The sequence below is a fragment of the Leptodactylus fuscus genome, chromosome 2, assembly GCF_031893055.1.
Source record: "Leptodactylus fuscus isolate aLepFus1 chromosome 2, aLepFus1.hap2, whole genome shotgun sequence".
Lineage (NCBI taxonomy): Eukaryota > Metazoa > Chordata > Amphibia > Anura > Leptodactylidae > Leptodactylus > Leptodactylus fuscus.
Window position 1 is genome coordinate 227535577 of NC_134266.1, and position 27779 is coordinate 227563355.

At 41.8% G+C, this 27779-nt stretch overlaps 1 protein-coding gene across 4 annotated transcripts in view; it reads right to left on the reverse strand.

Annotated features, from left to right (window-relative positions):
• Positions 1-1546: 1546 nt before the first annotated feature.
• ASIC1 (acid sensing ion channel subunit 1) overlaps positions 1547-27779 on the reverse strand; it is a 209925-nt gene continuing 183692 nt past the window's right edge. For all 4 annotated transcript variants that reach the window (XM_075265744.1, XM_075265742.1, XM_075265743.1 and 1 more), the window contains 4 exons: positions 12415-12506; positions 6661-6740; positions 6473-6577; positions 1547-2255 (listed from right to left, as the gene is read on the reverse strand). In XM_075265744.1, coding sequence (XP_075121845.1) covers positions 2151-2255; positions 6473-6577; positions 6661-6740; positions 12415-12506 — 382 coding nt within the window. In that variant the 3' untranslated portion in view covers positions 1547-2150. The remainder of the gene's footprint in view (positions 2256-6472; positions 6578-6660; positions 6741-12414; positions 12507-27779) is intronic.

Consider the following 27779-nt stretch of genomic DNA (forward strand, 5'->3'; position numbering starts at 1 on the left):
TGGAACAACCTCCCTGCCAAGTTCCTTTAAGTTTGTGCAAGTGTACCTAGAAGAATTGATGGAAGGCAAAGGGAGGTCACACCAAATATTGCTGTGATTTAGATTTGTCTTTTGTTGATTAACTTGTGAATTGACAAAAATAAACCTTATTTTTTAAAGTATTTTATTACTTTATTCTTTCCACACCTGCCTAAAACATGTGAATATATATATATATATATATATATATATATATATATATATATATTGGCATGTTCTAATTCTATCAGAATATAAAAGCCTGGAACAAGCGACACTCAACCCCATAAATTGATTGACAACTGCTAAATGAACCTTCTACATAGCACAATGCTAAGTGTATGGGGACCGATGATTGGTAATACGTTGGTCAACTGGGCTTTGCCATGTGCCAGTGACCAGGAACCAATGTTCTTAAGCTATCAGAGCCTAGATATAACCTCTATATACCTAAACAATTATGTCTAAATGACAGGAGAAGTATACAACATGTCTAACATACATTTCTCTGTTTTTCACTCTTTTAGTTAAGGATACGTTTCCTATTAGAGTAAGACATCCACAGATGAGAGGCAAGAATTGACCAGATTTGCAGAAAATACTTTTTGTATTGAGCATTGCTCTGTTGGGTGATGAGTAAGTAATGCAAAAGTTTTTTTCCTAAAAGCAGGTTATCTCATGCCAATCTTCTTATAACATCTCAAGTCAAGAGGAAAAGTAAGGGATCATCATTACCATGTTTTTTTGCCAAAAACTAACTGAAGAGAAAATACATGTGCAATGCAAGGGCAGAGGTGTAGCTATCGGGGTGTAGAGGTAGCAACTTATACTGGGCCCTGTGGTCTCAGGGGGCCCAAAAGCCTCTCTACAACATAAGACACCAGTATTATGAATAGTACATAGTGACTGGAGGACCTATTGTATATTTTGCTTTGGGGCCCTGGAGTTTCAAGTTAGGCTTCAATATTATGGTATGTTTACTTATTAAAGGGATCATTCTCATTAGATACCTTAAATAACTCCTGGTCCAGCCTTCATTCCCAATATATAGCATGCTGGGCTTGGCCAAAGGTCCATATTCATTTCAGTGAGACGTAGGGAGTTAAGCTGCTGATAGATACTTTAGGGCTTATTTTCCAGCAGTACATTGGCACATCGAAGCCCAGCATGCCCGATCTTTGTTTCCCATGACATCTGGGAATTCCCTATATACACAATAACTACAGAAGTTGGCAGGATCTTCCAAAAGTCTACGGTGTATGAGCAACCTGTAAGCACAATTTTCCTTCCTTTGTTAAAAGACATGGATCTAGTAGAGGAAAAGCGAACACTTTTCCAAATGAAATCCTCACCTCTACTGGAGTCCATGGCCATTCTATTATCAAAGTGAAGGAAAACAGAGCTTTACGTGACTGTTAGGATGTACTACTAGAAGTGCCTGACTTTGTCCTTCCACAACAAAGAAGTCATTGCTGTGTGTTACATGATCATTGCAACATCCTTTCTCCCAGCTATTAATCCAGAGTCGTTTTGATACATCCCACATTTTTTCTTGACATGAGCTGGACTACATAGGCACTGCTCAGTCGGTTGGCTTCTGAAATGGCATCCTGTATTGTCGTATCCAAGAACCTATAGAGTTTATTATCACTCATATATGCTGTACTTTCTCCATCTTTAATTGTAGTTTCCATTTGGAGGCTAGAGTACCCGTTTCCTGGCTGATGTTGGGTTTACCGTAGTGGTTTGGTGGTCTTCTTCATAGTGAGAAGTCAATGGCCTCCAGATAGTTGTCTTTTATATACTTTGAATATATCTGACTGAATCCCAAGTAAGTGGGAGTATATATGGGTCCTATATTGCTCACAATGTCTCTGCTATCATTAGTACAACTTGTTTTTTCTTTGTCGCAGGCATGAGGAGGTTGACATGGTGTCTCATTCATTCTCGCACTGCTCATTAGGCCTCGTCCTCTCATACAGAACAGATTCACACTCTTTATAGTTAAGGTGATGCCATTTTTGGTTATGTAGAATTTCATCCAGGCTCTTGTGCTCCCTTCTCCACTTCTCATAAACTCTTGCTACTTTCAGATGATGATTTTGCTCTCTTGGCTGTTTCAGGACATGGTCTCAGCATGTGAAGTCTTCAAATGCTCCACGTACCGCATGGTGGGGGAGAATATTAGCTGTATAGCTCATACCTGCTGGGTGCCCTCTCACACCTTCACATGGAGCCTGTAATGAGAACAGAGTATTCATTATAACAAAGCACAATTGAGAAAACGTGAATTGGAGGCAGAGAGATGTACTTTACCGTATATATGTCTCTGCACCTGTTGCATAATAGTCTTGTTGAAATTGTGTACCGATCTCTATGCCCAGCAACCTTTATTGAACTTTTGTTCCAGTTAGTTCCATGCCAATAGACTAAGATAATGAGCAAGCCAAGGAAAACACATATACACTTATACATGATGGGCTTTTTTATGGTCTGTTCTCTGCAAATTGTTTATGACTTCTCTGTCTGGGTACAAGTTACCTGACTGCCATACAATATTTTACTGCTATTTGTATATTATCAAAATTATTATATTTCTTTTTAGCATATACGACAGATGTTGGATCTTTATACATGGTGGTCATAGCCATTTGGTGCCTGTTGCCTTAGGGGGAGTTCACACGGTGTAAAGTGGCGCGCAATCTGGCACATATACGCGTGTCAGCAGTTTGCGCGCCACTTTACATCGTGTGAACTCCCCCTTACACAGCAGAAATCTGACAGCAGTGTCCACAATTTAAGATCTCTCATATCACAAACATTTAACTTATAAGATGCCAAGGTCATTTTACAGTAAGGGACTGCTTCTTGTTACCTCCATGATGAGATTGCAGGTTCTATTTGGTTGAATATAGCAGCCAGGAGCACTGCAAAGCCTTACAGCCCTATCAGTTTAAAGTTCTCATTAAATCTTGCTGGTGGAGCATAGGGATTTTACCATAGACTGCAATAGTATAGTACTACAGTCTAAGGTATTAGCAACCTATTAGTCGCATGTTCAAAACCCCTAAGGCAGCTAAAAACAAACTTAAAGGGGTTTTCCCATATCCTAGTTTCAGCAGCTTTGCCTGTTGTCTCCTCTTCTCCCCCCCTCCCAGTTTGCTGAACAGGACACTATGAAGTCTCATAATACTTATGATTACTAGAAAACTAATATAAATGCAGTCAGATAATATGCACATACTTGTAGAAAAGGGACTCGGTGTCATCTGTGTGTTTATATAGAGAGATAACAGACGGGGACAGTGGTGTAACTACCAGGGTAGCAGCAGTAGCGGCTGCCACAATGCCCGGGACATTAGGGGCCCGACGACAGCCGCTACCACTGCGTTTTTTTTTAAATACTCCAGTCTGTAATGGGCCCTATTTACTTATCGATCCTGGCAGGGGCCGGGATCAGTAAGTGACACCGCGGGCCCCACAAACATCTAATTAGCATTTGAATAAAAACGGACTTATTCAGAAACCACTGAGGCAATCTAGACACTAAAGGTAGGTGTGGAAAAGCCTTTCTAAAGGCTATGCAAGGATGTGATTAGTTAAAAATGACTTAACCCAATGATAGAGCCCCTTTAAATGGTGCAATCAGAAAGTACAACTTATCCTGTAAAAAGACAAGTCCTCATATAGCTATGTGAATGGAAACATTAAGGCCCCATGTAACGGGCTGCAGCAAAAAAAGACTATAGGAAAAACCACAGTGGCAATGCATTGCGGTTTTTCCCGCAACACTTTTCACATAAAATCCGGGAAACCTGGAACTCCTGCTGATCAGCTGTTTGAACTGGCCCCCACACTCACATGACTGCAGTGACCTCTTCACTGTTCACATTTGTTTCATCTGTGATGTACAGTCATGGCCAAAAGTTTTGATACTGACACAAATTTAGGTTTTCACAAAGTTTGCTACTTCAGTGTCTTTCTACCCTTTAGGCAGTGGCGTAACTACCATGGTAGCAGTGGTAGCAGCTGCCACAGGGCCCGGGACATTAGGGGCCCGGCGACAGCCTCTACCGCTGCGTTTTTTTTTTTTTTTTTAATAGGCCGTTACCGGCTGGAGTAACTAGATAAAGGGCCCTACTTACTTACCGATCCTGGCAGGGCCCCACAAACACTATTACACTCGAGTATAACGATCAGAGGCCTGGGAGAGGTAAGGGAAAATAAAAAACATTGTTACTTACCTCTCCGCGATCCGGGCATGCTTCGGGCCTACTTGCATGTCGTCATATGCGTCGCGACGCAGGCCCCCCGGTCACATGACATCCCGGAAGATGGCTGACAGTTTTTTGTTTGTATCCCCCTCAGTCTCCGATTATTAGGGCCCCTTCACACGGAGTAAACACGCATGTATTTTGGCAAAATACATGTGTAAAAATACACATATATAGGGCATAATACTGTATGCAGGGGCCACTATGGGGCATTATAGTGTGCGCAAAAATGCGGGGGGGGGGGGGGGGTTTGGGGTCAGCTGGTCGAGGTCTATGGCGTCAGTCGGGGCGGGGGCTCATGTCAAAAGTTTGCCACGGGGCCCCGCCATTCCTAGTTACGCCACTGCCTTTAGGCTAAGACCCCAAATAGCGGACTGCAGCAAAAAACTGCAGCGGCCATACACATGGGTTTCTTCCGAAGCGGTTTTCACAGAAAGTCCACATAGGTTTCCTCTGCAGACTTTCTGCTTCTATTATTTCTATAGGGAAAATGCTGACATTTCTGTAGGTATAATTGACATGTTGCAATTTCCAAAACTGCATATTTTATTACAATGTGACGATGGGATTGGGGGTGGGAGTTATGGCTTTTGAAAGGTAGGAAGCAAAAAATAAAAAACAGAAAATGCCTGTGTCAGGTTGGGCTAGGTTCACACCTGCGCCCGGTCTTCGCTGGGGGGATTCCGTTCCCCATTCCGCTTTAAAAATGCTGAGAGAACCTGCAAGGAGCGCTTTTCTCTCCGCATTTTTCGCCCTTTTCAGGCAGAAATCGGAGGGAAACCATTATAGTCTATGAAGTTTGCTGGTTTCCTCGGGTAACTGCTTTTGAAATGGATACGGTTTCCGTTCGGGGCGTCTGCTTGGGGACCCCCGAACGCAGATGTGAACCTAGTGTAAGGTGTTAAAAGGTCTTAGTATCTGGAAATGGACAAGTTAAAAGCTAAAACTAATGACAACCCTCCTGTGGCAAGAGCAACAAGACTAGAACTTATTTGTATAATTAAATTGGATGCAGCAAATTACACATGGAAACACAGAAGTGAGAAGCCAGAAGTGACTATGCCAAGCCTTGTCTGGCACCATGCTAAGGCTGGCATTTTCTATAAAGTCTAATGAAGTCTAAGCATAAAAATAGAACAGTGTACCGACTCATTATAGTATGTATAGTATTTATTTATATTATATATAGATTGAGATTAAAGAGGACCTTTGTCCTCTTCCTATGTCCTCGGGCACATGCAGTTTTATATACCACTAGAAAGCTGACAGTACGCTGAATTCATTGTGCTGTAGGCATTCCTGTTATGTGCCTTGGGGCAAGAGATATCGGTGCCATTAAAGATATCTCTTCACTGTCAGAAGGGCATTCCTGACATTCTAGCTGGGCTGTGAGGAACGTCCTTCCCAACAGTACTGTCTATAGCGCTTTACTGTCAGAGGGGCGTTCCTGACCTACCAGCCATGACACTAAGCTGTGAAGAACCCCCCACCCAGTACTAGTCTATGGGTGAGTATTGTCAGGAGGGGCGTTCCTCACAGCCCAGCTAGACTGTCAGGAACGCCGTTCTGACAGTGAAGAGATATTGGTAACCGCACAAAATGCATATAATGAGAAAGCTGACAGTGCGGTGAATTCAGGACATGAAAGGTCCTCTTTAAAGGGCAACCTTACTATAGTTCGCTCCTTGTAACAATGTCAACATAAATACTATGTCATAAAAAAATATTTTAAAAAAAATTAAAAACAAACAAACGCAGTCATGACCAAATTGTTAACACCAGAATTGATCTCCTGATCCAATAGAGAAATAGATTTGTCGTCAGATCCCTGGCACCTTTACTTGGGCCAGATATTAGCAACAAATGTTCCTATAAACACTAGTGTTGAACAAATAGTATTTGTCGAATACCTCGCCGGCATAGGAATGCGTGTAATTGGCCAAACACCAAGGGGTTAAACGCATCAAATCTTCGAAGCGTTTAACCCCTTGGTGTTCGGCCGATTACACGCATTTCTATGCTAGCGAGGTATTTGACCAACACTAATAAACACTCATTTGACCAATTATTGGCTAATGTAAAAGGGCCACAATTTGTTTGAGCAACAACAAAAGAATGGATAATAGTGTTCTACACAATACCATCTGTGAGTACTTCTATATGGTTACTGTATCACTTACATGGCGCTTTACATCGTCCATACTTAGTGTTGCTCCTTTGTCATTGTTGTTACGTTTCGAGTCCTTTCCACATTTTGCACCTCCGCACAGCTTGTATCTCAAGACCTAAACAAAACCGTCAACATTAATTCAGTCATTTCCATAGGACCTGCCAGTTTTAGCTTTCATTTGAAGCTTCTGCTACCTACCTCATAGGCATAGTCAAAGAGCTCGAGAACTGTTAGGATACTTGCTCCAATAAATAGGCCCATCTGTCCTCCAATGTCCCCTATAGGAAAAAAAATGATAGCGCTGCTAAGACAGCTGAACAGACTTCAGGGAGATGACGCTGTAATCATGTCAGAAAGACAATCAAGAGTAAAAGGGCGAAAAAGCACAAAAATAAAGCTGTCGAAAACTGAAATGAGCTGATGTTAGTGATGAGAGTAGTTAACATTACAAAAAAATCCCCGGGGAAGTGATAATTGTGGTCAGGAAACTTCTATAGATTTTGAAGAAATGGCGACTAGAATCCAAGGCTCATCAACTGATGAAGTTGTTTACACTTTTTTTTTTTTAGATACGCGGAGGCGGAAGAAGAATTCAACTTTCTTTTTGGAAAACTTCTAACACTGAGAAAGATTTGGTTTAAATCGAACCTGTCACATTGAACATATCTTGAAATATAGAGAAGCTAAACAGATGGATTATAGCTGGGTAGAGAATGATTCAGTAAACTCTTTGTTAGTATAAAGCCTTGTTTTCCTTGCCTAGGAGTCCAGTCCGACTTAGTGACTGCCATCATACATATACCTAGATGGCTGTCAATCATTGAGTACCTCCACTCACAGGTCTTAGGCTGAGATCAGACAGGGTTTTTTGGGTCAGGATTTTGAGGCAGAATCCACCTCAAAATCTTGACCAAAAAATTGGCTCCCATTGAAATCAATGGGAACCGGTCAGTTCTTTTTTTCCATGAGCGGTTTGTTCCAGCTCCCGGAAAAAGGAAGCAGCATGCTCATTCTTCAGGCGGATGCTGCAGCCAGTTCAGCCTCAGACGTCCGCTTGAAGACATTCCCTCCCAACCTAGGCCCATTCATTTGGGCCTAATCTGGAGCGAAGTGCCACGGGATGCCGTTGCACTGCACTGGCATTTAGTCGCAGCTACCGTTTTTTTGGTCCAAAATCTGAGGTGGCCTCTGCCTCCAATTCTGGACCAAAAAACTCCATCTGAACTCATCCATAAAGGCCCAGAGCAAGGGCAATACGGTGGCTCAGTGGCTAGCACTGCAGCCTTGCAGTGCTGGAGTCCTGGGTTCGAATCCTGCCAGGAGCAACATCTGCAAGGAGCTTGTATGTTCTCTCCGTGTTTGTGTGGATTTCCTCCCATTCTACAAAAGACATACTGATAGAAAAAAAAAAGTTTACATCATGAACCCTATATAGGGGTCACAATCTACATAGAAAAAAAAAAAGGCCCAGAGCAAGCAACAATTTAAAGGAAAGCTGTCATCTGATTTGGGGTCCTTAAAACAGCACTGTATCCTTATGCTGCTGGGGTCAAATACCCTAAACCTGGTAATCTAGTTCTCATGTGTTCCTTCGTTCAGTAGTAACACATTTTATTGTGGTGAAGAGGGGCCCCAGGCTCATGTCTGACAGCTCGCACAGCAGGGGGCAGCACAGTTGTGTTTGAATGCACTGCATCTCACTTTCCTGCACACTTTCCTGCAGGGCATTAGATATTGTGTACATGGCTGGATTTTGGCTCTGTACAAAGGTACAATAGGGGATTCAAAGTCTTCTAAGGGGCTGTACTGTACCTCTGGAAGCCCATGATTCTACAATATATGAATGTCTCTCTCTTATATTGGAATCTGATCATCACAAAAAAAATTGTGGCAGATACCAAACATGGCATGGTCCTTAGAATGCTCAATTACGGAGAATCATCTCTAATATTTTAACCTCATAAAAGGTCAGCTTGTTAATGTCATTTACCTTATTAAACTGCACCTCCAGGAATAAACAACTTTGCATAAATTACTAGTTCAGGTTAATATAATAAATTTTGTAATATATCTTACTAAAGAAATGTATTTTCTTCCCCACCTATCAGGCTGAGTTACTTTCTACATATTAGTCTATGAAGAGGGGAGAGAGCAAGAAGAGGCTTCTAGAAAAGACACTCAAACAATTACCTCTGTTACACTCTGCTACTCTGAGCTCTTTTAATACCACTAGGCATGTAGATAAGAAGCTACCAATGCACAGAATGAAGCAATAAATCAATTAACCAGCCAGCAGAAGTCTCCTATTCCTCTTCTTCATAAAGCTCTGTGTGTGAAGCTGCATGAAGAGATGAATCTTATGTAAAGAAGCTGTCAGACTGAAGACAAGGAGCTGGTGAACAGCTTAAAGGGGCTCTATCAGCAAAATCATGCTGATAGAGCCCCACATATGCGTGAATAGCCTTTAGAAAGGCTATTCAGGCACCGCTAAAGTTATATTAAACTACCCCCCAGTTTTAAAATAATACCCTAAAAAAGAATGTAATCAACTTACCCATCGTGCACGCTGGGCGGGCATTCAGGGTCCGCTATCTTCTTCATCCACGCCTCTTCTTCCTCCGATGTCCTCAGGTCCCGTCTTCCTCTGGCGCTCGCGAACTGACATTGCTAAAAAAAAAAAAAGTGGCCTGGGCGCATGCACAGTAGCATGCTGCTTCTACTACGGCTACTGCGCATGCACCCAGGCCATTTTATTTTTAGCAATGTCAGCTGGAGAGCACCGGAGGAAGACGGGACCCGAGGACATCGCAGGAAGAAGAGGCGTGGATGAAGAAGATTGCGGACCCTGAATGCCCGCCCACCGTGCACGATGGGTAAATAGATCACATTCTTTTTTAGGGTATTATTTTAAAACTGGGGGGTAGTTTAATATAACATTTACAGTGCCTGAATAGCCTTTTTAAAGGCTATTCACGCATATGTGGGGCTCTATCAGCATGATTTTGCTGGTAGAGCCCCTTTAGTAAGTAGTGAAGGAAACAGATCCCCTTAAAGGGGTTGTTCACAAATTTCAGGACTCAGAGAAGAGGCTGTGGGAGGTGAAACACAATAAAAAAATCATACTCAGCTGTTCCTGGCACTCCGGTGTCCACCATTGCTGTCCGATTCAGCGCAGGTCAGTGCCTTTGCCAACAGAGGTTGTACTTGCACATGACCGCTGTGACCAATTAGCGGCCTCAGTGGCCATCGGAAAGAAACTGATGACATCACTCACATACATCACCAGTTCCTTTCCTGTACTTCAGGACTTCCACTGGAAAAAGCACGACATGCACTGAACTGGCCAGCGCCAGCGGACACCAGAGCGCCAGGGACAGGTGAGTATGATTTTGTTTTTGTGTTTCACCTTCCCTGGTATCCTCTCTCAGTCCTGAAATTCGTGGACAGCTCCTTCCTTACAAAGTTTCTTATATTCAAATGTACTATTCATTTCTGACAAAATGGTGATAACTAGAGGAACGTTTTAAGCAACGTAAACTTGGAATTTCTAACATAAAAGTGCTGGATCTAAACATGAGCCTTGGAAATACGTGGAAAGAAGGCAGTAAGATCATAAGGTTGCAATTTATTGCAGCATGAAACAACAATGTGACTTTTTAAAGAAGGAAGCAATGTTTTATAGCTCAGGTGCTCAGACATTGCATCGGAGGAAGAAATGTTTGTCTGTCACACCAGAGCGCTTTATCTGATGAATGCCGGTCTCCAGTCACAGAAGCGATATCAGCATTAACACATGGCATTCTGGAAAGTCTTATTGAATGATGCCAGATTCCTAAATATTCATATAAATTCAAGTGATAATACTACTCCAAGATGCTGTAAAGGGCGCACTTTCTTATGATATTGGGAGTTTATTTTGTAGAATGGACGTCCAGTTACTTTCACTATGGGGGAACACTTAAGCATGTATGGAGCGTCCAACATATTCTAATGTCTGGTCGGTTCACATACATCTCACAGGGGTTATAGAGGTAATTGTAATGATACAGTACAGTTTGTGGCTGCCCTGGAATTATACAGCTCTCCATATAGAAGACAGACATGGTATATTACCTTACCATTGTAATCAGTATATGCCTATCTAACAATACAGTGAATTTACTTGGTTTCCATGTACCATCTATCATGTCTCATGCAATCTTAGGGTGATTTTCCACCATGCTACAGGCAACACATCTAGTAAAACACTGGAAATTCCCTTAAAACGTCCAACTTCATTTCATCTAATCTTTATGACAATGTTTCAGCTAGCATTTTGCTTTGGTTATTTCAGAAGAAAGGATGGACTGCAGGGCAGCTCAAGGTCTTCCATGATACGGTGTCCATGGCGTATAGAGTGGGAGTGCGGATGTGGACTGCATGTCTAGTACTAACGAATATGATGTACATATATGGTTGTACATATTCCTGCTCTCATCTTGGCTTGACCTTGTATCATTGCCATTTAATGACGAGATGAATAAAGTTGGACTTTTTATGGTATTTCTGGTGCCTTGGATTCTTTTCAGTGGATGTATCATAATACAATTCTGTTTGTACCCTGTATATGGTAGCTGAGTGACATCATGTCATACTCCAGTTACATCCAGAACTGCACTTATGTATTCCAACATTGTGTCTTATATTCCAATTGCATCCAGAGCAGTATTCATGATTCAGCTCCTACATTGCATCTTATATTCCAGTTACATTCAGAGTTGTACTCATTATTCTGCTCCTACATCATATCTTTTATTCCAGTCTTATACAGTAGTTAGCAACTGGTATAGATACAATAAGATTCTGTACAATTCATTTCAGAAAACTGCTGTGAGTTGTAATAAATATGTTGGGCTGAGGTGTCCATGCCCCGCTCTGCTCACATTCACAGAAATTGGCAAGATTAAGGGGATATTGTCACTCCTTGAGGATAGACCACCTAGTCAGGTGTGTGGAGTCTTACAAAGCCATTTTCGCTCTACTGTGGGGGATCATGGGAAGAATATGCAAATCTGTTTCCCAAGATGTAAATAGGGAAAGAGTGCCTCTGTATGCTGACCTCTAGGGGAAGCTCCCTTGAACATCATGCCCGACTTTCCCACAAGCCTTTGGTCTAGAAGCCTCTCACCTCTGCCAAGTCAGTTCTCCCTAGGCTGTGCTGATGAGATCCAATCAGATCGAAATGGCGCTGTCCACTGCTGGGATACTGACTTGGCAAAATCCCACATCATTGCAGCAAAGGCTTGTGGGAAAGTCGGGCATGATGTTCAAGGGAACGTCCCCTAGAGGGCAGCATACAGAGGCACTGTTTCCCTATTTACATCTTGGGAAACAGATTTGCATATTCTTCGCAAGAAATTGGCAAGTGAGCCACAGAACTGGCGATATGGCACACACTTGGCCCAAGAATGGGCCTTCCACCAAATGTGTGCAACAATATCACCCATCTATGCCCGAAAACTGGTGTAAAAGATTTGATAATTTTTCCCTTTGTAAATTAAAATGATACTAAAATCTAAAAGTAAATAAACTACAAAGACAAATAAAAAGTTACATAAAATAGCAGAAAATAGAATATTTTATTTGTCCATTTTATTCCTAACAAATCCAAAACAAGAATAAAATATACCATGAAAGAAGAGCTGCAAAAAAATTTGTAGATCACAAAAAAAAAAAAAAGTAAAAAAAAATATAATGTTCTGCAAAGTAATGCCCAAACTCTTCACGGGGCCAACCCATTAATGAAAACCATCAGCCCTACCGGGTCAAATTTTGGAAGATATATAGTTCTTATTTCTTTTGTAGGCAGATGTAAATTTTTTATTTTTTATGCATTTCTAGGCAGTCATAAACATAATGAATGTGCACAGATGCGGGAATGAAAGCTATAACTTGGTTAATGAGATATCTCACCGAGAAGTCCAGCCACCTCGTATGCCTTCTTCTGTTCTATAGTTTCATAGTTCAATGCTTCAAAGAAAATATCCAGGACCAAAATGTTCTCCCTGTTAGAGACAACAAATAGGAACGAGAACGTGTGTGAGATAAGCCCGCTGCTGCCTGAAGGGGTTAAGGAGAATGGTAAGATGAGTAAGTAGAACATAAAAGAAAGAATAAAAAAACTTAAACCGTTTTAGACGTTGCTTCAATCCAGGATCTGGGAGGTGTCCAGACCATCAATTAACATGCTTTAATTAAAATGCATAAAATCTATACTCGCTGTAATTTGTTTGAGAATTTATTTCAGAGCTATATTGAAATGTAAAGAGAATCCGTCACAGCAGGTTGTCTTTACATTATCTTAGTCTGTCTGCATGCCAGCCGGAAGCTTCACCATCCAACTCAGATCTTCACAGCCTTGTGAAGAACAAAAAAATACAGAGTTGACATAAGGACTCCTAGCTTCAACACAATATAACAATGAATACTGCGTAATAATAGTAATATTTATGGTATACTCAATACATATCAAGGGAAACATAAAAAATACTGAAAATAACAAGCTTTGTGTAGTCAAAGGCCGCCTCTTTACATAGGGTTAGCCATGAGGATGTTGCAATGAGATGTACTTTTACAAATATCTAGACTTTTGATATGCTTCTTAAAGTAGGTGCCACAATGACCTCAAAGTTACTCCCTAAACTAAAGATTTCTTCATCTTCTTATACAGAAAGACACCAAATCTAAGGAACATGATAGTCCAAGTGCAAAATTATAACTATGAGCACAACCATACCATTGATAACCTAGCAACAATAACAGATATAAGATACCGTATTTTTCGGACTACAAGACGCACCCAGGTTTTAGAGGAGAAAAATAGGGAAAAAAAAATTTCAGGCAAAAAATGGTAAAATATTTAATATATGGGAGTTGTAGTTTTGGAACAGCTGCAAGGCCACATTGACAGGTGACCCTGCAGCTGTACGGGGATGTATAGGGCGTTTTTTTTGTGGGGCCAGGTGTACTTTTTAGATATACCATTTTGGGAAATGTTTATTGCTTAGATCACCTTTTATTTAATTCAGAGGCAAAACAGAGAGAAAAACCCGGGAGTTTAGCACTTTTGATTTTGACGTTCACTGTACATAAAAATATTAGTAGACCGGGCATTTTCAGACACAGGGATACCTAATGTGTATGTTTCACAGTAATGTTATACTTTTATATGTATTCTAGGGAAAGGAGGTGAACTTTTATTTATTTTATTTTTTATTATATTTTTTTAAGTGTTTTTTTTTTTTATTTTTTTTACTATTTTAATATTCCCCGCCTAGGGGGCTTGAACCTGCAATCATTTGATTGCAAGTCCCATAGACGGCAATACAAGTGTATTGCCGTCTATGGGAGATTCTATACATTACTATCGCGGAGGGTCATAGACCAGCCGCGATAGTAATATATATCTATGACAAGCCTCGGAGCCTTCATTAGGCTCCCGGCTGTCATCGGAACAGGTCGGCTCCTGCGGCCTCGCCGTGCAGGAGCCGGCCTGCATCACTAAAGGTATGGGGCCGGTGGGGGGGGGCTAACTGACTGCCGGGACCTGTGGAGGAGGAGTGGATTTGCAGCATGGCCACGCTACTGTCACCGCTGGTTTTCTTCAGCGGCAGGAGCGTGACTATACTGCAGGCCCCGGCAGCTAAGACAGTCCCCGGCATCTGCTGTAATAGACCGGCGGATGCCGGGGAGTGTCTTAGCTGCCGGGGCCTGCAGTATAGTCACGCTCCTGCCGCTGAAGAAAACCAGCGGTGGCAGTAGCGCGGCAATCTGCAGGCCCCGGCAGCTAAGACACTCCCCGGCATCCGCCGGTCTATTACAGCAGATGCCGGGGACTGTCTTAGCTGCCGGGGCCTGCAGATTGCCGCGCTACTGCCGCTGAAGAAAACCAGCGGTGGCAGTAGCGTGGCCATGCTGCAAACCCACATTCAGACTATAAGACGCACCCTCATTTTCCTCTGAAATTTTGGGGAAAAAAAGTGCGTCTTATAGTCCGAAAAATACGGTACATACAAAGAATATACATACCTAACTTGCAAATCTTAATGGTTTACTAATAAAAAGTGCCATCTTTGCTTGTTGAGCTGCCATGACTCTCCTCTGACAACAAATGTCTTTGTTCTCACTAGATATAAGCTGCCACTAGAAGTGTCCACTCTCCCTATGGAAAACCTGCTCACAACAGCTATCTAAAGTGTAGGGTCAGTGTAACGTCTCTGCCTGTTCGAGTCTCTGCGCCACCCTCCACTTGCACACTACGGTGCAGTAGGCGTGCTCAGTTTGATTCCTTGCTTAGAGTTTTTACTTTTCTATTACCTCTCCTCTGTCATTGAATTTCCACCACACCCATCTCCTGCACCTTATTTCCCTCTGTTCATCAAATAGTTAGTCTTAGCATTGCCTGTGTGATTGGCAGGGCGTCTACCAATCTAGTCTGGGGCAGGTCCTGGCCTTCTATATAAAGGTCATCAGCCCACATAGTTAGACTCTATCCTGTGACTTTGTCCTCGCTAGCTTCCTATATGCTCTTATATTATTGACTTCTGACCTTTGGATTACCTTGGGACTATTCTTTTGGATTACGATTTTGTGCTACTCCTTCTCTTGACCCTTGGCTTGCTGACTTTGCTTCTGTGTTGTTTTATCCTGTCTTGTTCTGTGTGACACTTATTTCTAGGAAAGGCTTTGCCGCCCAGTTGTCATCTGTCGCCTAAGACAATTCAGGCAAGTAGGCAGGGTCAGGAGCTGGGTCGAGTTTGGGGCTCTCTGTCTTTGTCTTTCCCATCCTCCATTGTTTCAGCAGCAGCACTAGGGAAATTACACAACTAGCAATTCCCTTACAGTCAGCTTTAGAGAACAACCATTTCCATGTTACAATGTATCATTATCATATAAACAAGAATAACATAATATAAAAGTAGCTTACCGAACCCAGCATATCAACCCTTATAGATAGATAGTTAGGGTCACTTGTATCGCAAGGTCTTTCCCCTTGTGAATCTGTGTTGTCATTGCCGAGATATTGATGTTTTTGTCAATATGCAAAGTCAGTCTTAGGAGCAATGAGGATGTTGCCATTGCTCCAAAGACGTAAGAGACAGCACCCTCATTGGTCCATAGAATGACTATTGCATTACATTATATTGTACTGGACAGCAAAAAAATATATACAATAAAATCAAAGCCAACAATTCCATTTTTTTCTTATTAAAGAAAATCTTCCGGACCTCCTACAGTCTTTCTGAAGGCCAACATTTAAACTAGTGTAGTTAGTATACAACAACTACTGTAATATTATTACCACCAATGATATCTGCCAAGTCAGATCCTTACAACTACTTGCCAACAATCGTACAATTGTAATAAAAAGGCCAGTAAACAAACAATAGCACAGCATTGCTACAAATCACTACCAAAAAACAATTCCACTCTTGGATGATTCACTTAGAGAAGAAAAACAAGAAAGCTGCAAAACACATAAAATCACCACAATAATAGAGAAGACGCAACTTCATGGGCTTTTTGTTGTATGGTCTATCAGTTTTGTAGACAACTTTTTTCCGCTCCATGGGATATATATTGGTTTCTAAAAACCCAATACAAATGATGAGAAATTCTAAAGTTATAGTTAGGATTTCCTCAAGATTTCCTGAATAAACTGTCCTTCACTGAACTCTTCAACACCAGGCAGGTCCTTGTCAACATCTATCCATTTCTCAACCTCCTCCTCATACACCCTGCTGTTTGGGCTACCTCTGGGCCTTCTAGAAGACTTTGCAAATTGTTGTCAGAAAAGCTTTGGCCTATGTCAAAACCTTTCAACTCTGTCTGAAGACCTGTCATAAAATCAGAGGCAAACTACAATTTAGTAGAGTAGTCTCCGTTATATCCACCCATTCCAAAGTAACTAGAGAGATAGCAGACCTGTAGGGCTAGATGTCACAACACGGCTGTCAGGAATCATCAGTTTCCATTCTGTAGTTCTTATTTGCAAGTCTGGATGACACCATTCCGTATCCATCGGCTTCAATAAAAACATGACATGTGATGGAAGGTTGTGAAGATTTACCAGTTTGGAAGTTCTTAAGCTGGTGAGTTTGTGCCTTGTAGTTATCCAAAAGGAGGGTAGCCTTCTACTCCCCTGGCTATCTTTGACTTCTAAGATTTTCTGTTACTGATGGCCTATAACGATTTCATATAGTCTCTAAAAAGTTCATATTCACCCTGTAGTGTAGCCCCTTTTATTACAAGCATAAGTAGACTATATTTGGCAGAGATATATATATATATATATATATATATATATATATATATATATATATTTTTTTTGTTAGTTTGTTTTTATTTTTTTTACAGATTTGGGCTATTTTCACACGTAGCATTTAAATGGCTTTTCTTTTTTTTTTTTGCCAATATTTGCAGTGCATGTTGCATTTTGAAAAAAAATATGCACCAAACCGGCAAATGCCATGAAAGAAAATGCAATCTATGTAGTGAGCTTCATATTTTAATATCTAGACTCTGCTTTTTTTGGCAAAAATACAGAACCGTTTGCAACACAGTAAGTCTAAGGCCCCACATTGCAGAAACGCATGTTACAATCAGCAGGTTACCTAAAAAAATAAACAAACAATATGCGGAGCCCAACTGGGCTCTGAACCAAACTAGACCCAACAGTTAGCGTCACTGCCGGGCTACAACACCTTCTGGGTGTTTCTCTGTTAACTACACAGAGGCGGCCTCTGCAACACAGAGCAGCCGCTAGAGGAATTAGAGTCTAAGACTCAGACAATCCAAGATTGAGTGCCCTTAGTTACTACACGAAACAGCACCTGACAGATACTACCTGCTATGGCTTTGTTAGCCAGATACACCTGCAGTGAAAGAGATAAATTGGGGAAGGGAGACCCACTTCCAGAAACATAAAAGACAACACAAAAACACAGTTGCTGCAGGGTAAAACAGACAAGACAAAAGTGCAGCTAACACTCCAGTGCTGCACGTACATTAATGTTTCAGAAATGAGGCTAGGGCAGCAGGCTGACAAACCTGCCTCCTTAAATGGAGGAAGGGCGGTCCCAATCAGCCAGCCCAGCTGCCTAAGCCAGGCGCTCATGGGCTGACACCACTGTGAGTCAACAGACCGACCACGCCCACCGGCTGCACAGGAATTAACCCCTTCTATGCTGGACTGCCAGCAACAAGGAGGAGGTGATAGCCAGCAAGATGCTACGACAGGGGAACGGGCTGCGACCCGATCCCTTGGCCGCACTTGCCGCACTGTCCTAACAACGCAGATTTTGTTGCATTGTTTTGAGCCAAAGCTAGAAGTGGATAAAGCAGAAGGGAGAAGTATAAGGGTACATTCACACAGGGATTTTTGGACTGGATTTTGACATGGAGGCCACTTCAGAATCTGGTCCAAAAAACAGCTAGAGCGCACTCCGCTCTGGATTAGGCCCAAATGAATGGGGAAGGGGAGTGTCGCGCTGCAGACACTGCAGCGGATTCAGCTGCGGAATCCATGGCAAGAATGGTCGTCACTTTTTTTTTTCTGTTACAAGGTAGCTGGATAGTGGTAGGTGGATGGGATTTGAGCAAATTCCATTCCCACATTGCGATAAAATACACGCAGCGGACTCACTGCAATTTACAAAACCATCACGGTTTTAGAAATTGCAGCATACCAATTATACCTACGGAAACGCCAGAGGTTTCCCTAAAGGTGTAATTGAAGCAGAAAATCCAAAGAGCAAATCTGTGAACTTTCAGTGAAAAGCGCTGCAGGAAAAATCGCAATGCATTGCCGCCACAGTTTTTCCCGCAGCGCTTTTATTGCTTAGGGACACTACATGGGGCCTTATCCTTAGACACTGCCAATTTATAGTAGATAATCTGAAAATAGGGAATATTTGCTACAGTGACTGAAACTAGGTGATAACTCGTCCATATGTAGATTGTCTTGTCTAACTTCACACCACCTATTGGTTGGCTTACATTGCAGAATTCTGGCACATATAAGGTGAAAAAAGTGTCTGAAACATAACAGATGTGTTGCTTAGCGTGTAGGCGATGTATTTCTTGCACAAGTTAATCTAGAATTCTGACAGTTAGTTTAGTGAATCTGCCCTATGTGATATGTTCTAATGTGACGATGTATAGAAGACACTGGCTAGTTTAGAGATTCTTTGTTTCATCTATAAATTATATATTGCGCCCTAATGTATATTATATATCCTATACTAAAAGTGATTAAAAGTAAAAAGGAAAGTAGATCCTACACAGGTCAGCTCTTTACATGTGCTGCAAAGCAGGAGTGATAAATAAAATGCAAGTATTGGCAACACATGTAGAAGTAAACTCATCCATTACCTCTTAGGCGAAACTTCCATCAATCACATATTCCATGGATTTACAAAGTAGATTCTAATTGATAGGAGAGGAGGAAAAGCTGCATCAAATGAAACTAATCCATACCCAGTCCATTCCTTCTGCGTCCATAAATAGCAGTAACCGAGTCTGAATTTCACCAATAAGTCCTCATGCGCACAAGATATGAAAGCACCTGGACCGCTGTTCTGAATGGTATTATAATTATGTGAAATACAGATATTATAGGGTTAATTCTGCGTACTTCTGTATGACCTCTATATGGTCTATATTTTTTAGCTTCTAAACCAATCTTCTGTTCCACAGATTTGTATGCACAGATTTTACTTACTGTATGATGTAGTGCATGCAAAAACATTTCCATACTTTTACATTACAGCTCTAGTTATAAATGGTAGGTTATATCTCCAGCTTTAGGTTATATACACATGAACATTGTAAAAAATGGCTGTGAAAAAAGGATGCAACATCCATTTATTCCACAGTCAGGCCTGGTGTGCAAGCGGTGTGCAGTGAAAGCACATGGACCCCATTGACTATAATGGGGTCTGTGTGGTTTCCGTGTGGTGTCCGCATGGAACATGTGTAAAGAAAAGTACTGCACGATCTACTTTCCAGTCTGCTTGACTTGTGTGCAGACCGCACAGAAAGCACATGGACTCCATTCTAGTCTATGGGTCCATGTGCTTTCAATGCTCACCACTTGCCAATCCGTTTTGTAGTCCATTCGGGGGGGGGGTCCCCAGGCAGACTCCCCGAACGGATTACTGAATGCAGATGCGAACTGAGCCTCATTTTGCATATGAGGGACAAAATTGTGCTCCGTTCAATTGGACCATAAAAAACAGACATGTGAATAGCTCTACTAAAGGCCACATTTACTAAGGCGGGTGCACCTTGAAGATAGCCAAAATGCTCCCCAACTTTGCTCATTTGTAGCACACTGTGGCACATCTCAGACCCTGCACCTCACTTACTTCTCTTTTAGACATTGGGCGGAGTGGGGTGGGAATCTAGGTGGCTTGGGGTGCGGATGCCCCAATTTACTATAACTTATTGTTGAAAACCAGCATGAGTTATATCACAAACCTATGCCAGTTCCCGAATGGTGGAGATTTACGATCAGGCGCACCAACATGCACAAGAATTACTAAGAGGCTGGAACTTGTCTTAATAAATTCCTCCAATTACAAAATCGGCCATCACATAGATGTCTTCCCCTTTACCCAGGCGTAGGCCCCAGGTTGTAGAACTGCTTCTTTTTTGTTTCAGATTTTGTTGCATTTTTTTGAGCCAAAGTCAGGAGTAGATTGAGCAGAAGGGAGAAGTGTAAGAACTTCCTATAGATTTCCCATTCAGCAGCAAAATCTGTAACAAAAAAAACACAGTTTTTCTGTCACGTGGGGCCTTACCCTCAGGGTATGTTGTGAGATTGGGATTAGTATGTGGAATCTCCATACAGAAAATCTGCATCATTTTACAGTCACAGCAAAATGACAAGATTTTAATAAATATCACCCACATATTGTGAAAAAGACCTTAAAAAGGTGCAATTTTTTGCCCAAAAAGGATGCAAGTAGCTTAATAAGTGTGCCCCAAAGAGGTACATTCAGATGACCAAGGCGCAAAATAATGGTGAAAAACCTCAATTTTTCACGCCCGTCTTGCACCCAAGGGGGTATCCGTTTTCATAGATCCCCTATACATTTCAGTGTATCTAGGAATTTGTGAAAATGGACCAAAATAAGACATGATCTATAGTTCAAAATAATGTTCATAGCAATAGCCCCCATTCACGGATATTGAATTCAATTTTACCGTGTTAAAAAAACCAAACATCACATGCTGAATAATGACTGTATTGTGAATGTAGCCTAAATCTTATGTCATGGATTAATAACCCTTAGATTACAAGCTACGCTTTAAATATGAGGCACACCGGCCAATAACTACTTGTTCCTCCGATCTATTTTGTCCGTGTGAATCTGTACTGTTTGCCCATGATGTGCATGTCTAGAATACATCAAAGATGGCGCTCTCATTAGTCTTCCCCATGACTCATATACTTCCACCATATCTGCATTTAATCCCTACTATAACATCTGTTTAGAAGTCTACTAAGCCTGAATTGATAAAAAATGTGCTATAAAGTGAAATAACTAGCTGACCTTTCCCTGTGTGAGCGTGCTTCCAGCATAGCAGCAAACATCCGACCTTGGATACGGATTTACTACCTCCCATATGGCTGAAAGACACATTTTCTTTTAATGCAGAACTCATTTTATATCACAATGTCTTGCAGCTGTCTACATAGCAATATCTGCGCGACGATACTGAACACTACATGGCAGACACTCCAGCGTCTTCACACATCAGAGCTGCTATTTTAAAATAACTTCCAGCGACACTTGGCTGCGTGTGTACTGAAGCCAGTCCAGAGATTTTCTGTTTCCAAGGAGTCTGCTGTGCTATAAACCACATTATGTGATCCTTAATACTTCCATGAATCTGTACAGTCTTCTGCTTTCTTTTCTTTTTTTCTTTGCTTTGCTGTTTCTTTCTATATTCCCATTACATGGAGGATTATTGATGGTGATTTTTCTCTATAGGGGAGACCAACACATCAGATTGAGGCTAAGGCCCAATGTAGCGCTGTGGGAAAAACCGCGGCGCAAAGCATCACAGTTCTTCTTGCAGCGCTTTTAACAGAAAGTTCGCAGAGTTTTCCTCTGCGGACTCTCTGCTTCAATTATATGTAAAGGGAAACTGCTCACATTTCCATAGGCATAACTGACATGCTACAAGTTCCAAAATCACAACGGTTTTGAAAATGGCCATGTTTCTGCAGCATGTATTTTAACGCAAAGTGGGATGGTATTCGCTAGATATCAGCTTCTGAGCCAAATCTCTACTTGCTCTCTAGATCTCTGCTTGCTGTCATTCATTCTGTTACTTCTAGAGGATAAAACTCTGACCATGGTCATGTGATTTACGGTCCATGGTCATGTGATTTACGGTCCATGGTCATGTGATTTACGGTCCATGGTCATGTGAGTTACGGTCCATGGTCATGTGATGAGTACACGGGTGCACAGCTTGTTACCAGGCAGATGTCTGATTACTGGGCTGTGACTATACTGAGCGGCACCCGTGTGCTCATCACATGACCATGGACCGTAAATCACATGACCATAGTCAGACTTTTATACACTAGAAGTAACAGAATGAATGACGGCAAGCCGAAATCTAGAAAACCAGGAGGAATTGATACAGAAAGTATATTGGAAAATTGTATATCTTTTTATTGTACATTTGTTTGTCAATATTGGTCTGAAGTGGCCAATCCCTTTAAGTCTTTACATGAACTTGGTGTATTTGTCAATAAAAGTGTAAAAATATATGAAAGGCTTAGAATTGTACTTCAGTATACTATAGAAATATCTGACTAAAGGTCAAAAAACACTGAAGCAGAAAACTTTGCGAAAACTATCAGCCATGACTTTACAGCACAGATGGATCAGATGGGAAGAGCGAGGAGGTCACTGCAATTGAGTGAGTGTGGCGGCCCCTTCAAACAGCTGATCAGCAGGGGTCTCAGAGAGTGTGACTGTGGCGGCCCCTTCAAACAGCTGATCAGCAGGGGTCCCAGAGAGGGTGAGTGTGGCGACCCCTTCAAACAGCTGATCAGCAGGGGTCCCAGAGAGTGTGAGTGTGGTGGCCCCTTCAAATAGCTGATCAGCAGGGGTCCCAGATGTTAATCTATTATTGAGGACTTATGAGGAGAGATCACAAAAAAAAGGAGTTGGAAATCCCCTTTAACATAGGGCTCAGATGTACTATCCACTTAGCCTAAGACCTTGTGTAGATGACCATGTGCATAAGAAGGTCAGTGGACAGCACAGTCAGCACATGGATGAGGTCTGTGTGATGCCCATGCCTTCATGGACCCATTAGTTTAGTGTGGTTGGGCCGCAAAACAGACATGAATAGAACCGATCCTAGGTATTGCCCCAGACTCGTGGCCCTCGTACATACTGTAGGCCTGTGATAATACATGATCGTGTGTATAGGGCCATAGAACATAACGTTTCAGTGTGAAAAACATGGATGACAGTGCGCATACACGTACATGAGTCCTTAAATATATTGCCAACTTTAGCTATATCAGGGAACCACTGCAAAGAATGGATTTTCTGAAAGAGGTCTAATACGTAGAAATGAAATTGAAATGTTTCATTTGGTCAGCGCTAAAAACAGAAAGATTTCCAGGGAAAATGTCACTGTAAGTGTTTGGCCATTTATCCAGGAGCGATCCTACCACGTGATGTTAGCGGTCTGAAGGTGCTTAGTAAAGTCAGATATTCAGAGTCCAACTGTTGAACACCTCGGCTTCTCTAGTAAAGGACCTGCCATCATGAATCTGGTCAGGACTGTGACCCCAAAAGTATTGGCACCCCTGCGATTCTGTCAGATAATACTCATTGTCTTCCAGAAAATGATTGCTAGCAAAAACTCTTTGGTATTAATATCTTCATTTAAAAATACAAAAGAGAATGAAAAAAAAAAGTCAAATCATTGATCATTTTACACAAAACTCCAAAAATGGGCTGGACAAAAGTATTGGCCCCCTCAGCCTAATACTTGGTAGCACAACCTTTAGACAAAATAACTGCGAACAACCGCTTCCGGTAACCAGCAATGAGTTTCTTACAATGCTCTGCTGGAATTTTAGACAATTCTTCTTTGGCAAACTGCTCCAGGTCCCTGAGATGTGAAGGGGGCCTTCTCCAAACTGCCACCAAGAGATCTCTCCACAGGTGTTCTATGGGATTCAGGTCTGGACTCATTGCTGGCCACTTTAGAAGTCTCCAGTGCTTTCTCTCAAACCATTTCTAGTGCTTTTTGAAGTGTGTTTTGGGTGATTGTCCTGCTGGAAGACCCATGACCTCTGAGGGAGACCCAGCTTCCTCACACTGGGCCCTACATTATGCTGCACAATGTGTTGGTGGTCTTCAGACTTCATAATGCCATGCACACGGTCAAGCAGTCCAGTGCCAGAGGCAGCAAAGCAACCCCAAAACATCAGGAACCTCCGCCATGTTTGACTGTAGGGACCGTGTTCTTTTCTTTGAAGGCCTCTTTTTTTTTCCTGTAAACTCTATGTTGATGCCTTTTCCCAAAAAGCTCTACTTTTGTCTCATCTGACCAGAGAACATTCTTCCAAAATGTTTTTGGCTTTCTCAGGTAAGTTTTGGCAAACTCCAGCCTGGCTTTTTTATGTCTCTGTGTAAGAAATGGGGTCTTCCTGGGTATTCTACCATACAGTCCCTTTTCATTCAGACGCCGACGGATAGTACAGGTTGACATTGTTGTACCCTCGGACTGCATGGCAGCTTGAACTTGTTTGGATGTTAGTCGAGGTTCTTTATCCACCATCCGCACAATCTCGCGTTGAAATCTCTCATAAATTTTTCTTTTCCATCCACATCTAGGGAGGTTAGCCACAGTGCCATGGGCTTTAAACTTCTTGATGACACTGCGCACAATAGACACAGGAACATTCAGGTCAGCACTAGAAAATGGTTTGAGAGAAAGCACTGGAGACTTCTAAAGTGGCCAGCAATGAGTCCAGACCTGAATCCCATAGAACACCTGTGGGGGAGAGATCTCTTGATGGCAGTTTGGAGAAGGCCCCCTTCACATCTCAGGGACCTGGAGCAGTTTGCCAAAGAAGAATGGTCTAAAATTCCAGCAGAGCCTTGTAAGAAACTCATTGATGGTTACTGGAAGCGGTTGTGCGCAGTTATTTTGTCTAAAGGTTGTGCTACCAAGTATTAGGCTGAGGGGGCCAATACTTTTGTCCGGCCCATTTTTGGAGTTTTGTGAAAAAATGATCGATGATTTGACTTTTTTTCATTCTCTTTTGTGGTTTTTCATTGCAAGCAAAATAAATGAAGATATTAATACCAAAGAGTTTGTGCTTGCAATCATTTTCTAGAAGAACATGAGTATTATCTGACAGAATTACAGGGGTGCCAATACTTTTGGACAACACTGTATAAATTTAAAATAATTTTTTTATCATAACTTATCTTTTGTCATATACTGTCTACATATTAACAAAAGGTATAAAAGAAAACATTGTCTGTAAGATCCATCTTATCTCTCACCTGCTGGTGGAGCTGTTGAATACACCAATGGAACAAAGTAAGAAATTGCAATGACAGTACAGATGAATCTACTTTCATAGATGAGACGAGAAAGGTATTTTAGAGACTGTAATGTGGGTCCTCATTCCTATTGTGTGAATTGATTTAATACTCTGTAATGTCTCATTTTTTTTTATTTTCATTTTTTTTTAATGTAGATTGTGAGCCCCACATAGGGCTCACAATGTACATTTTTTTCCCCCTATCAGTATGTCTTTGGAATATGGGATGGAAATCCATGCAAACACGGGGAGAACATACAAACTCCTTGCAGATATATGCACATACAAACTCCTTTGCCCTCGGTGGGATTTGAACACCAGGACTCCAGTGCTGCAAGGCTACAGTGCTAACCACTGAGCCACCGTGTGGCCCCTGTAATGTCTCATCTTGTCTATATATGAACCCTACAATTTGTAAAATATTGCAGAATATGTTGGCGCTTTATAAATAATATGCATTATTAATAGTCAATGCTTAATGGTATGTTCCTCTTAGGTCTGGTTCACATCTGTGTTTGGTATTCCATTCAGAGAGTCCGCTTGGGTAACGGAATACCGAATTCATTAAAAAGTGGTTAGCTAAGAATCCACACGGATCCCATTATAGTCTATAAGGTCTGTGTGATTTCTCTGCTCACCACTTTTTAATGCGATCAGTATTCCATTCGGGGGGTCCCCAAGTGGACTCTCCAAACGTACTACCGAAAGCAGATGTGAACCAGGCTTTAGGTATACATTTTATAGAAATTTACATATTTAGATATTAGATAATACATACCACTCCCTTCCTAAGATTGCTTGCAAAATTTTTTGCTAAAATATATTGACATAAATCGGAATTTCTGTAGTTTTCCTGTTCTTTTGTTAAAAGACTCAGGTTTGTACATGGAAAAATTGTGATAATATGTGTATATTATGGCACCATTGTTCATGCAGCTTCCTATCATATACAACCATCAGTTCACCAAGTTACACGGAGCCTCTCTAGTAAACCTTTGTTTGGATGTGGTACCACACCATGCAGGACAAAGGACTCCTTTTCTCAGGAAAAGTAGGGTTTCCAGGTGGGACCTGTCTGAATGATATATGTATGGCATATCCTGTGGATATGTCATAACTGTCTATGCTAGAATTAATCTCTTAAGGACCCCAAAGAGCTAGTTCTGGGATTTAGGACTCTATGTGGCAGGAGCACCTACTGTTTTTCAAAACTGCTCCACCAAAGAGTTGATGGCAGAAAAAGAGTCATATTCTGTGTATAGGAGACCATACATTTAAATCTTGGTTCATACATGAAGATCCTAAGCAAGAAACTATGTGGGAAATCTATTAAAGGGGTATTGGATACTGATGACCTGTCCATAGGAAAAACAAAAATCAAAATTTCCATTTTTGTTCATTTTTCCTGGAAAAAAAATGGAATAAAAAGTGCTGAAAAAGTTGCATATATCGCAAAAGGCTACTGATAAAAACTATACTTCATCCTACAAAAAATATGCTCTTAAATTATCGAGATGAGCTTGTACAGGTATAACAGGTTATACATAAGGCATCGATATAGTCATGGTGACCCACAAAATAAAGATAACACGTCATTTTTCCCCACACACCGTAGAATGAAACCCAAACAAAGCCATCCCAGCAAATTTCTATTTAATATTTTTTCCACAACTTTACATGTATCCTAAAATGCTTCTACTAATACATACAACTTGTCTTGTGGAAAGCATTAGAGATGAGCGAACAGTGTTCTATCGAACTCATGTTCGATCGGATATTAGGCTGTTCGGCATGTTTGAATCGAATCGAACACCGCGTGGTAAAGTGCGCCATTACTCGATTCCCCTCCCACCTTCCCTGGCGCCTTTTTTGCTCCAATAACAGCGCAGGGTAGGTGGGACAGGAACTACGACACCGGTGACGTTGAGAAAAGTAGGCAAAACCCATTGGCTGCCGAAAACATGTGACCTCTAATTTAAAAGAACAGCGACGCCCAGCTTCGCGTCATTCTGAGCTTGCAATTCACCGGGGACGGAGGTTTCCGTCCAGTTAGCTAGGGGTTAGATTCTGGGTAGGCAGGGACAGGCTAGGATAGGAAGGAGAAGACAACCAACAGCTCTTATAAGAGCTAAATTCCAGGGAGAAGCTTGTCAGTGTAACGTGGCACTGACGGGCTCAATCGCCGCAACCCAGCTTTCCGCGGATCCTGAATGGAATACACTGACAGTGTATTCCCGTATACCCGATATATACCCCCGATACCCGTTCCAACGGTGTGCCCCCCCACCTTCACCCCAGAAATACCCTGCAAGTCCCCTAGCAATAGAATTGGGGCTATATACACCCACTATTTTTGCTACTGCCATATAGTGCCATTGTCTCACTGGGAATTCAAAGAATATATTGGGCTTACATATAACTTCAATTCCAGGGAGAAGCTTGTCAGTGTAACGTGGCACTGACGGGCTCAATCGCCGCAACCCAGCTTTCCCAGGATCCTGAATGGAACACACTGACAGTGTATTCCCGTATACCCCATATATACACCCCAAATCCCCGTTCCAACGGTGTGCCCCCCCACCTTCACCTCAGAAATACCCTGCAAGTCCCCTAGCAATAGAATTGGGGCTATATACACCCACTATTTTTGCTACTGGTATATAGTGCCATTGTCTGA